Source organism: Canis aureus, chromosome 21 (genome assembly GCF_053574225.1).
Source record: "Canis aureus isolate CA01 chromosome 21, VMU_Caureus_v.1.0, whole genome shotgun sequence".
In the NCBI taxonomy this organism is placed as follows: Eukaryota; Metazoa; Chordata; class Mammalia; order Carnivora; family Canidae; genus Canis; species Canis aureus.
The window spans coordinates 18,850,094-18,862,129 of record NC_135631.1 but is presented as its reverse complement, the minus strand read 5'-3'; the positions used below and the strand labels follow the sequence as shown (position 1 = coordinate 18,862,129).

The following is a 12,036-nucleotide window of genomic DNA, read 5'->3' as shown; positions in this document are numbered from 1 at the left end:
AAATTTTTTTAAGATAAAATGATCAGAACGAATGCAGTGTGTTAGATAATGCACGGAGGATTTTGTTTTGTTTGTATTTTGAATGGTGGCAGGAAGCACTATGATGCAGAGGAAAGATGCCAGCTTGGGGGGGGCAGGAGCTCTGGTGCCTTCACAGAGAGATGGTGGAATCTTTGAAGACAGCAAACCCCCGGAAGGTCAGTCTTTTCATCAGTGAAATGGGAGCATTTGTTGCCTTCAGTCCTTTTGAAAGTAGGCGAGGTCTGCATGGCACAGAGCAATATTAAGGGGACCCATTGATGTGGGCGATTTCTAATATTTCTAAATAATATTGCCTCAATTGCCTTATGACTAGTCAAGCCTGGGTACTGCTCATTGCCTACCAGCAGTCAAATCTCAATAAACCTCAGGTTGTTTCTTGATATTTAACTATAAGGTGATGGGTGATGGTAAGAAAAATGGTTGGCATCAAGAATGCCCAGGGGCCATTTGTCATAGGGGTCGAGAGAATGGGCTTTGAAACTCACGTGGATGGGATTCTATGCAGAAATTAGTCACAAATATGACCAAGTCACCCAGACCACCAAGAAAGACCCAAAATGGTGCTCTTCTGGGCACAAAAGGGATGTGCAACTAGGAAAGTAAAACACGGAGGTTAAAAGAGAGTCCTTGTGTATCAACATGTCTGTTTGGAACAAAAAAGAAGAAAGAAAACAGACAAGTATCGTTTATGAGTTGGCTTTTGGTTTTGTTTCTGGCCAGAACAAACTCAAACTCCTGAGCACTTCTTCAGAAACATGTCTGGGTAGACAGGCTTGTTGAGCTTCACAGAATCCTCAGCTGAGGGAAACCCCAGCCTAACCACCCAGCATGCGGGTGTCACCCCATCTCTTTGCAAGCTGATTTCCCGGTATACTCTTCAAGTCACCTTCCTAATGTTGAAGAATGAGTTCTCCTTCTTAGCATGACTTGTAGCTTTCATATACATAATTATCAGTATTCAGAACACTTCTGTAATTCATGGTGATGTTTCAAAATTGGCTGTGCACGGGCACACATGCACAGACTCACAGTCAGATATATGAGCACACACCAAAGAGCCCTCATAACAGAATTACCTCATTAAAGGTCCCAAACTCAAGTACCTACCTGAGAAGTAGAGCTGGCCATTTGGTTGCATATACTGACCTTAGGAGACACTGGTTATCAAGGAATATTCTCCTTTAAGGCAGACGTGCATGGGATGGGTTGGGTCAGTTTCTTTCCTACTGTCAGAGGCAAAAGGCAGTTCCAAGAATTGCCTCCGCATCTTCCCACCACAGTCCTATCACGCTGCTCTGTGGTGTCCCTGACATGAATACCAGTCTCCTCCCAGCCTCAGACCCATAGAAGCTCACCGAAGGGAATTATTTTTGGCTGTGACTGCTCACTCGAGTAGCCAGACTTTCCTTTTGGGATGAAGCTCCCTTGAGTGTTATTAAGAAGTCATGCAGTGGAGGATGTGTGCAAACACACACACTTTGGCTTTGTAGTTTTCCTAATGTAGGAGAGGAGGTGAATCCTCCTAGACCTTGGGCTTAGAGCCCAAATATCTTTGCCTGAAGGGCTCATAGGGGACAAACAGGAGTCTTCCTCTTTAAGATGTAGGAACTCAGGGAAAATGAACAGAACTCCCGGTAGAGTGTTTTCAGACCATTCCAATTTTTTCTTTCTAGGCAGATGGTTTGCTTGTTGCCCTATTGATATGCATCATCAGAATCATCATAAAGTTTGGGAAATGCATTTTCTCCTTGTTTCCCACCAAACTTCTCATACCAAGAGGGAATATAAGCAGATAGAAGATATGTTGGTACTATCATTCATTAAATATCCAATTGCAAAGTATTTTTTGAGCGTCTACCATGTTCCAGGCCCTATGATTCCTATGATTCCAGGTCCTGAAAGCGGAGAGTTGCAGGTTGCTCCTCATCTCGTTCCCTGTATCATTTTTGAAACCTTGTCTGTCACCACAGATCTAAGGATGGTCTCACTTGACTATTGCATACCTCCAACTTAAAATGTCTATAGTAGCAGGTCCTGGCTGGTTCAGTTGGTAAAGCATGTGACTCTTGATCTTGGGGTTGTGAGTTAAAGCCTCATGTTGGGTGTAGGGATTACTTAAAAATAAAATCTTTTAAAAAAGTTGATCCGAGGTGTGCCTGGTTGGCTCAGTCAGAGGAGCATGCAATTCTTGATCTTGGGGTCATGAGTTTGAGCCTTGCATTGGTATAAAGATTACTTAAATACTTAAAATTTTAAAGCAAATAAAAAAGTTGATCTAGTCTGATATTTTGATCTGATCATTACTATTATTATTATTATTTTTGATCATTATTATTAATAAATAATTCTCTTGCTGTCTCTGGCACTATTATTCTGCTTGTCATAAGGGCCCAATACATCTGAATTGCCTTGGACATTTCTTACTACCCTTTTTTTTTTGTCCTTTGTAGCTTTCTCTGAACAAATTAATTTTAGGTTTCTTTCATAATTTGCAATAATTGTTCATAATTTACTTCTAGAACTTGCCAGTCCTGGACCTGATATTCATGCTCCTGTGCAATCCCCTCCTTTTGTGTGTGGACTGAATTTAGTGACTTGCTTCTAATGAATAGAGTACAGCAAATGTGATAGGATGTCACTTCCAAGATTAGGCTATAAAAGACTGACTTCTATTTTGCTGCACATTCTTTTGCCTTGATTTCTCACTCTGATGAAGGAAGCTGCCATGCTGGAGAGGTTCACATGGCAAGGACCTGAGGGTGGCCTCCAGCAGCAGCCAGTAGGAAACTGAAGCCCTCAGTCCAATAGCTCATGGTTCTGGCCAGCAATCATGTGAATGAAGTTGGAAGCAGATCCTTCCCTAGTTGAGCCTTGAGATGAGACAACAGCTCTCAGCTGACACATTGATTGTCATCTTGTGAGAGACCCTGAAGCAGAAGACTTAGTTAAGCCATGCCTGGTTCCCAACATACACAAATATGTTGTTTTAAGCCACTAAATTTTGGAGTAATAGATTACTAACACAGTACTGAACTAATAGTCTTCTTTATTGAATAAGAGCTATGTTGACAACTCTTCCAAACTTGAAAGAGTTTGAGTTTCTCAAAGAAGTCCACAATGGCAGGATCACTCCTAAACCAGCTGGTTTGTATATATAGATATGTTTATTTGTTTAAAAAATACTGTGGAAATTTAAAATCAACCTTCCTTATATAGAAAAAAGTCACAGGTGGTAGGACCAAATATACATGACCTGCGTAAGATAAGATAGAATCAGTTTATATGTAATAGTTACCTAAGGACATGTCTCTACCTGGAGAAAAATATAGATTAATCCTAGTAATTATGTAATGTCATATTGCAAGGAAATAAATTTAATGCTGTTTTCTTGAATTCAAATACTTTTCCTCACTGTGTGTGATCGGGTTGTTTTGCATGTGTAAGCAGTCCGAGGCAGCTTCATGGGCACCTTTTGCTGGGTTGTTGTCATCTGGGAACACAAACTCTGATTGTAAACATATTTGGTTACCTGAAATTCCACCCAGTCAAAGGTTTTGCTCAAGGTAGAATCAATATAGAGGTAGGAAAAAAAAGGTGTCATTGTGAAAAGTACCTAAAATCTGGAGAACAATGATACCAAAGCAAAGATGGAGCCAGGTAGTAAATGGTCACTTGGTCTGCAGATGGATCTAGCCAAAGACAAATTTATGCCTTTATTTTAATGCTTGGGGAAATATGTCTAATATTGGAAAATGATTCAGAACATATTTTGAGTGGTGGGAATAGAACAGAATATAGGAAAGGACAATCAACAAAGAAAAAAGATACTCATCTCTGTAGGAGCTTCTGGATTAATAAAAGTTGTTTACAATTATCCGATGGCAACTACAGGGGTAAGTGAGGGTTGTCTTCTATAAAGGGTGTCTACCAGGCCAATCTTTTTTGGGCACTTTACTCCAGCGTTTTATCTTTTGGGATCTGACCTTCCAGTTTACTGTCACTCTAACTCCCACGATTACCTTGATCACCTTCCCCTTCCTTTAAATTTCCTTTCCACAAATTTCTTCCATTTCAGTTTAGTTTTCTGTGCATTCCAAGGGTCCAGCAGTATTTCCAGCACATCTATACATTAAGAGAATCCTTTAGAGACAAAGTCTTAGTCTTTGTAATCTCATCCAGTTGTGATTTCTTAGCAACGAACCATAGATGTAGAAGAGATCATTAGAGTTCACAATTTTTCATGTTCTCCTTTTCTTTCTGGGAATAGAAGTAGATTACATTTTCCAGATTCCCTTGCAATAAATTGGGATTATATGAACAAGGGCTGGCCAATGGAATGTGATCAGAAGTGGAACATACCACTTCCAGGATTGGCCAATAATGGCCCTTCCCCTCTCCCCATCATTCTCTAAATTTTTAAAAAAAAATATTTATTTATTTATTTGAGAGAGAGAGAGAGATCACACACGTGCATGAGTAGGGGGAAGGGCAGAGGGAGAGAGAGGGAGGGGAAGCAGAATCCCTGCTGAGCATGAAGCCCTGAGTGGGGCTCAATCTCATGACTCTGAGATCACAACCCCAGCTGAAACCAAGAGTCAGACACTCAACCAACTGAGCCACCCAGATGCAGCCCCATCTCCATGATTCTTAATCCTCTCTTCCTTTCTCCATTTGCTGGATGAATGGAGAGATTCTAAGGACCTTGAAAAAGGTGGACCTAAAGGTGGAAGAAACCTGCATGGAATAGCCCTTTCTAAAGACCAGCATTGGCCCATGCTACAAGCAGGAAATAAATTTTTAATCTGCTCATTAAGTTCTTTGGTTTTAGATGTTTTTGTCACAGTGTTTGATCTACTTTGATTAACAGATGAGTGCCAGCTTCTGTGGCTTGAGCTTTATCATGAAGAGAAACACAGTCTAATAAAATCAATAGATACCAGCAAAACATCAGTTGGATTGCTAGGTAAACCTCCTAGTATCATTCTCATCCCTTTCACTGCAAAGACTAGCAAATTCCCAAATCCAATGATTAAACCTTCATGCTTTTTATGACCCTTCCTTTACCTTTTAATGGACAGAGTGGAAAGTGTTAAAGAGTTGTGGGGTCCATATATGCAGATACAATGAAGAATTTGGGGCTGACTCATCTGTGATTGGGATAATCCTACTATGCAATGAGGAGTCAGTTTTTCTCCCAGGGGAGTGCTTAGCATCTCTATTTGCTTAAGCCTTGCACAGATCCAGGTGAGCTGTCTACAGCCTTTACCCATCTGTTATTTCTTGATGAACGCTCCCACTCACCACATTACCTCCTTCTGTCTAGGGGGAAACAATGGCCTCAAAGTGATTTGAAGATTTTCTCTTCCCAATAGAAATCATGGATTTGAATTTCTTAAGAGGCCACAAATGGAGTTCTGCTTTCCTGACTTTCCTTATAAATGTTAACTGGTGGTATTCAGTCCATGAGTGTGCTACTTCATGGCTACATTGAGCTCACCATTGCACTTGTGCAACGTGGCATGTTCTTACACCATTCTCTCCATTTGTAATACTGGTTTCTTTCATTGTTCTTTTTTTTTTTTTCTGTCTTTTCCCCTTGAAAAGATCTACTCACTGTAAAGTGCCTTTTGAAGCTCTTAGGTAAAGTGCCTACCATATTTCCACAGCACTTTGCTCATATCGTTATTAGAACATTTTGGGGTATGGCTCTAGGGAAGTGACTGTATTTAATCTTTTTGCAGCAATCTGAATCCTAGCACTGTCAGGCATATAATGCATGCTCTATAAAATATTTGCAGAATGAATAATTGAAAGTAAGTAATGGAAGTGATTAATGAGCTTCACCTTAGAGCAGTGTCACCTATAGGTCCTTAGCACATACTATATTACAGAACCAACTTCTTCAAGGACTCTGTGACATCCGTAGATGCCTCTTTGTTTTTGGCATTAAAGTGATCTCTTCCCATTTTGAGAAAGTGAAATTTAATGGCTATATTTACCTCTTTGGGGCTATTTCATTCTCAAAGAATTTAAATCCTTTCTGAATGCCCTAGTCGTTTCTTTAATCTCCTCATGGCTGACTTCATTTCCTGGTTCCTCAGGGTGTAGATCATAGGATTGAGCAAAGGGGAGATGACCGTGAAGGTGACAGAGATGGCTTTATCTGTGGGGAGGGCAGTAAAGGGCCGGGCATAGACATAGATACAGGGCACAAAGTGTAAGGTTACCACAGTGATGTGGGAGGTGCAGGTGGAGATGGCTTTCCTCCTTCCCTCCCCAGCATGAGACCTCAGCATCATCAGAATGACTGTGTAAGATATGAGGAGAAAGAAGAAAATAAGCCAACTGACTAATCCATTATTAGAAATCATCAGGATCTCCAGAGAGATGGTGTCTGTACAGGCGAGCTTGAGGACCTGGGGGACATCGCAGTAGAAAGTGTCAAGAACATTGGGTCCACAGAAGGGGAGTGGAAGCAACAGGGAAATCTGCACGATGGAGTGGACAAAGCCCCCCACCCAGGAGGCCAGCACCAGGCTAGTACATCGTTCCTTACTCATGATTGTCATATAGTGAAGGGGTCTTGAGATGGCCACGTAGCGATCAAAGGCCATCACAGAGAGAGAAAAAACATCTGCTCCTCCCAGAAGGTGGAAGAAAAACATTTGAGTGACACAGCCATTGAAGGAGATGGTTTTTCTTTTTGATAGAAGATCAACTAGGACCTTGGGAGCAGTGATGGAGGAGAAGCAGATGTCCAAGACAGAGAGGTTGCGGAGCAGGAAGTACATGGGGGTATGAAGGTGAGACTCAAAGGTCACAGTGACCATGATGAGGAGGTTTCCCAGCAGAGTTGTCATATACACCGTAAACAAGAAGACAAACAAGACCAAGCTCAGCTCTCGAGACTGAGTAATACCCAGGAAAAGAAATTCTTTCACTTTCGTATAATTTCCCTGATCCATTGGGTCACAGATTCTTTTTCAAGTATATCTTTGGAAGAAATAACAAAGCAGTTAAAGAATGTGTTATAAAATCTACTGTTGTCTTTTCCGTGCCTTGAGTTATGGTGTTTGCCTTGGGAGGAAGCTCTTTTTCTATGTGTGCGCTGTGCCTGCAATTCAGCATGCCACAGGTAGGTGAAAAATTATCTGGGTTTTTGACTCAGTTATCCAAGTAGATAGGTTCTATCACTGTGGACACTGAAATACAGGTGACAGTTCTGTGAACTTATTCAATTGTACTTTCACTATACAACCTGACACTTAAAATAATAAATAATAAACATTAATTCAACTACATGAATAATTTTGTTCACAAAATATATCATCACAAGAATTAAAAGATAACTCACAAATGGGATGAGGTATTTACAATATATATATCTGAAAAAATATTCATGTCCAGAATAAATAAAAAACTACAAATCAGTAAAAGAAAGAGATGACAACTGAATCAGAAAGTGGCGAAGACATGAACCAAAACTGCACAAAAGAGAATATCCAAATACCAATTCAATGTCATTAGTTATCAGGGAAATGCAAATTAAAATTACAGGAAGAAACTACTACATACACATGAATGTGGCTAAGTTGATGAGAAATACCAAGAGATGGTGAAGATGTGGGACAACTGGAACCCTCACACACTGTGGGAGGGTGTGTGAAATTGGCCCAGCCACTTTGCTATTGGGTTATATCTGCTAATGCTGTATACGTATCACACAGGAATGAGATATATATGTAAGAACATCTATTCCACTCCTAGGAAATCTGTACACGTGTCCCATCTACCACAAGACATATCCTAAATGTTCATAGCAGCTCCGTTTGTAATTGCTTCAAACTGGAGAATGACACAAATGCCCATTAACAGTAGGAAAGATAAATCATGTTAAATCCACACAGTACCTCAGTAGGAATGATCTACAGAATGTGGAATAGTATAAATGAACCTCGTTATGTTTATAACATTGAGCCAAATAATCCAGGCACAAATGAGTGCACACTCTCTTATTTTGTTCATACAAAGGACAAAAAGATACAAAACTAAAGGAAACGAGGGAGGTTTTTGAGATGTTGATGATGCTCTCTCTGTTTCTTGATCAAGGTGATTGTTAAAAGCATATTCATCGTGTGTGAAAATTCATTGAGCCGTACCCTCATGGGCATTTTTTGTATGTATGCACATTGGTACTTCCATAAAATGTAAAAAAATAATAAATATGTGGTGATTATAACATTTTAATCTTGTGCCTAAAGAATGAATTTCATTGAAAGTGACATTAAATGGACTACTCATTTTCATAATGGTTACTTTTAGAGTTTTGTAGTTGTAAGCCTTTACTAGCTACAACCTGAGAGTTGCCTTTTACTTTTTTCTCCCTTAGGGACTTTAGGTCCTCTCAAATCCTTGTGTTATGCAGGCTGCCCTATAGTTCTTTCTCTGATTCTGGTTTTAATTTCTGCATTTCTTTTTTATTTTGCTCTTCTAATCTTAGGAAAAAAATCCTTAACTGGCCACAGCTCTCCCTGTAGTAGTACTCTCCTTTTTGCTTCCATTGAAACATAAGAGCTCTCTCCCCATTCTATTATCATTTGTTCTGATTCATCTCAGTCTCCCTGTCTTGGGGGTTTAGTATGACATGAAATGACAAGAATAAATGTTCAGAATAATTATTGCAGGAGACTTCAGGTTTCCAGGATCCCAGAACTAAGAATTCCCCCTCACTGTACTCACCATGGCTAGAAGGTGGGGAAATCATTTCAGAGTGGAGTGTCATCCACCTGGAATGCAGAAACATATTTTAATGGATGACAGCAAGCCACTCTAGAATCTTTCTTTTGGATACTGGAATGCTAAGTTAATAGATTTCAGATCTGCTCAAAAAATCACTGCAACAAGCCTAAGAACTTTCTGTGCTCTTGTCTTCTCCCTCCCTCCCATTCTTCTTTCTCTCTCCTGTCCTGTTTTTCTTTACCATATCCATTTTCTTCCTTATCTACCATTTCCATGACTGTATTAGGATTCCCCTAATCCATACAAATATATATATATTAATATGTACATGTAAATATATATATAATATGTACATGTAAAGCATTTGTATGGATTCTCCTAATCCATACAAATATATATATTAATATGTACATGTAAATATATATATATAATATGTACATGTAAAGCACATATTGTACCTAGATATATAGAAATAAAAGGACAATTACTATGAAGAATTGGCTGACACTATTATGGAGGCTGAGAAGTCCCATGATCTGTGGTCTGTAAGCTGCAGACCCAGGAAAAGTGTTGGCATGATTCAGTCCTAGTCTGATGGCCTGAAAACCAGGGAACCAATGGTATAAATGATGAGATGAGATGTTCTGACTCAAGCAGGGAGGCAGGAGAAAAGGAACAAATTTCTCCTTCCTCCACCTTTTGTCAAACTGTTCAGGCTCCCAAAAGATTGAAAGACATCCACCTTAACTGGGAAGGGCAATTCATCTGCTCTACTGAGTCCATTGATTCAAAAACTAATATCATCTGGAAACACTCTCAGAGATACACTCAGAAATAATGTTTAATTTGGGCACCCTGTGGCCAGTCAAGTAGACACATAAAATTAACCATTATGATTACATTTAGATGATTTCTTTTTAGAGAAGGAGCGCATATACATGAGGTAGGAGGGACGGGCAGAGGGAGAGGGAGAAGGAGAGTCTTAAGCAGGCTCCATGACCAGTGTGGACCCTGACTGGGGCTCAATCTTATGACCCTGAGATCATGACCTGAGCTGAAATAAAAATTCCTAGATGCTTTAAAAAAAAGATTTTAATTAATTTATTTATGAGAGACACAGGGAAAGAGGCAGAGACACAGGCAGAGGGAGAAGCAGGCTCCATGCAGGGAGCCTGATGTGGGACTCGATCCCGAGACCCCAGAATCATGACCTGAGCCAAAGGCAGATAGATGCTTAACCACTGAGCTACCAGGTGTCCCAAGAGTCAGATGCTTAATCAAGTGAGCCACCCAGGCACCCTTGAGATGATCTTTTTGAGGGAAAAGTAACTCAAGTATCGGTCCTTTCTTTAAGAAGTTTACAGTTAACACAGTAAGACTGTTGTAGCTTGTGGAATCAGTGGAAAGAAAAGTGAAGGGGTATGAAATCATGGGGGGCAAAAAAAATCATGGGGGGGTGTACACAAAAACCTGTCCCATTTGGGCATGTAATGTTTGTAAACCCTGTCTAGAGTTCAGCTGAACAGTATTGCCCCACACTTGCATTTGGGATACTCATGGGTGAATCATCTGGAACACTTATGCAGTTTGGGTTTTACCACTTCCTAGCTGGTGTGGCCTTTGGCAAGTTACTTATTAATAGTACCAGACTTATGACAAATATATGTGAGATTCACAGGGTATTAGAGTTAGTTCTTAGCCTGCACCATTACAATGCAACATGATGATAATAAGACCTACCTCATATGCAGGCTCCTTCTAAGGAGGCGGTGAGATTATATGTCTGTTTTGGAAACTGAAAGCAGCTGAGGAAGCTGATTCTGCCAATGGCTACTCAGTGTCTCCAGCCTCAGGTGAGTGCTTCTTCCTTACACACGCCAGGTCCATCTGTGGGGGCTTGTCTGAGAGTGGCTCATGTTGCTATTGGTTCAAAGTCCTCTTCCCAGCATTTTGGCGTAAATGTAAAATGCAATCTCTCCTGTAGTGATATTATTCTTTTTTTCTTAGAGATTTGAGCTAAGGTGTATATACAAAAAATTCAGAATATTGGGTCAGCAGCCCGGGTGGCTCAGCAGTTTAGTGCTGCCTTCAGCCCAGGGCCTGAACCTGGAGATCTGGGATCGAGTCCCACATCAGGTTCCCTGAATGGAGCCTCCTTCTCCCTCTGCCTCTTTCTGTGTCTCTCAAGAATAAATAAATAAAATATTTTAAAATAATTCAGAGTATTGTATCACATATCTGCCTATAAACACCAATATATTTATATTTGTATGCAGTTGTAAATATAGACATTCATATAAAAAAAAACTCCTAGGTACAAAATGAACTATAATCCTCAATTGGAAAGGCAGTCATTTGGGTATCAGGCTCTGTGGGCAGGGGATGGGGTGGTGGTAGGGGTCCATGCAACTTTCAAGGTATTCACATTATGAAAATGTGAGCAGAGTAACGGAACTCTACTCTGCTTGTTTTTTGCTTGCTTTTAGCAAATATTTATGGAGTGATTCTTATGTGCTATACCAACTGCTTCATTTAATCTCTTCCAAACCTTATAGTATCCACATGAAGTAGATATTATCTTGATCTCACAGATGAGGAAACTGAGGCACAGAAAGACTAAGTAACTTGCTTAAGGTCTCACAGCTGGTAGAGCCACATCTCAAACTAAGATTTGTCTTATTGCAAAGACTGACGCTGTTAACTACTACAACTATTTTTCTTCCCAGTGTTGATCAGCCCTACCCAGAAAATGCTGCAAAGAAAAAATAATCTTTCCAAATCAAGCAAAAGTAGTATGTGGGTGTTAGGAGATTGCACATCCTCTCCTGTGAGAGGATGTCAGGGTGACTGAGGTAAAAAAAAGCAGAGTTTGAAAGAGCAGACTTTGCAGGCTTCAGAGGCACCCTCTCCAAGAACCTGCATCAACTGCATCCACTGCTCTGGTCCAAAATGCTCCAGTGGAAGGTGCAGAAATGAGGTCTGAGTAGCATTACCTTAAATATAAACTCCTCTTGGAAATAATGGATCTAGTGGGTTACAATGGATGCTGTCTTTTTACAAAGAGTTGGGAAGGATAAGATCACCTGGGTGGTTCAGGAGTTGAGTGTCTGCCTTTGGCTCAGGTCGTGATCCTGGGGTCCTGAGATCGAATCTTGCATTGGGCTCCCTGCAGGGAGTCTGCTTCTCCCTCTCCCTATGTCTCTGCTTCTCTCTCTCCGTGTCTCTCATGAATAAATAAATAAAAATCTTTTAAAA

The 12,036-nt window shown here is 40.3% G+C and overlaps 1 protein-coding gene across 1 annotated transcript; it reads right to left on the bottom strand.

Annotated features, from left to right (window-relative positions):
* Window positions 1-6,071: 6,071 nt before the first annotated feature.
* On the bottom strand, window positions 6,072-7,007 carry LOC144293419 (olfactory receptor 4D9). The gene has a single exon (XM_077864504.1). The coding sequence runs from the start codon at window positions 7,005-7,007 to the stop codon at window positions 6,072-6,074; it is 936 nt and encodes a 311-aa protein (XP_077720630.1).
* Between the last annotated feature and the right edge of the window lie 5,029 nt (window positions 7,008-12,036).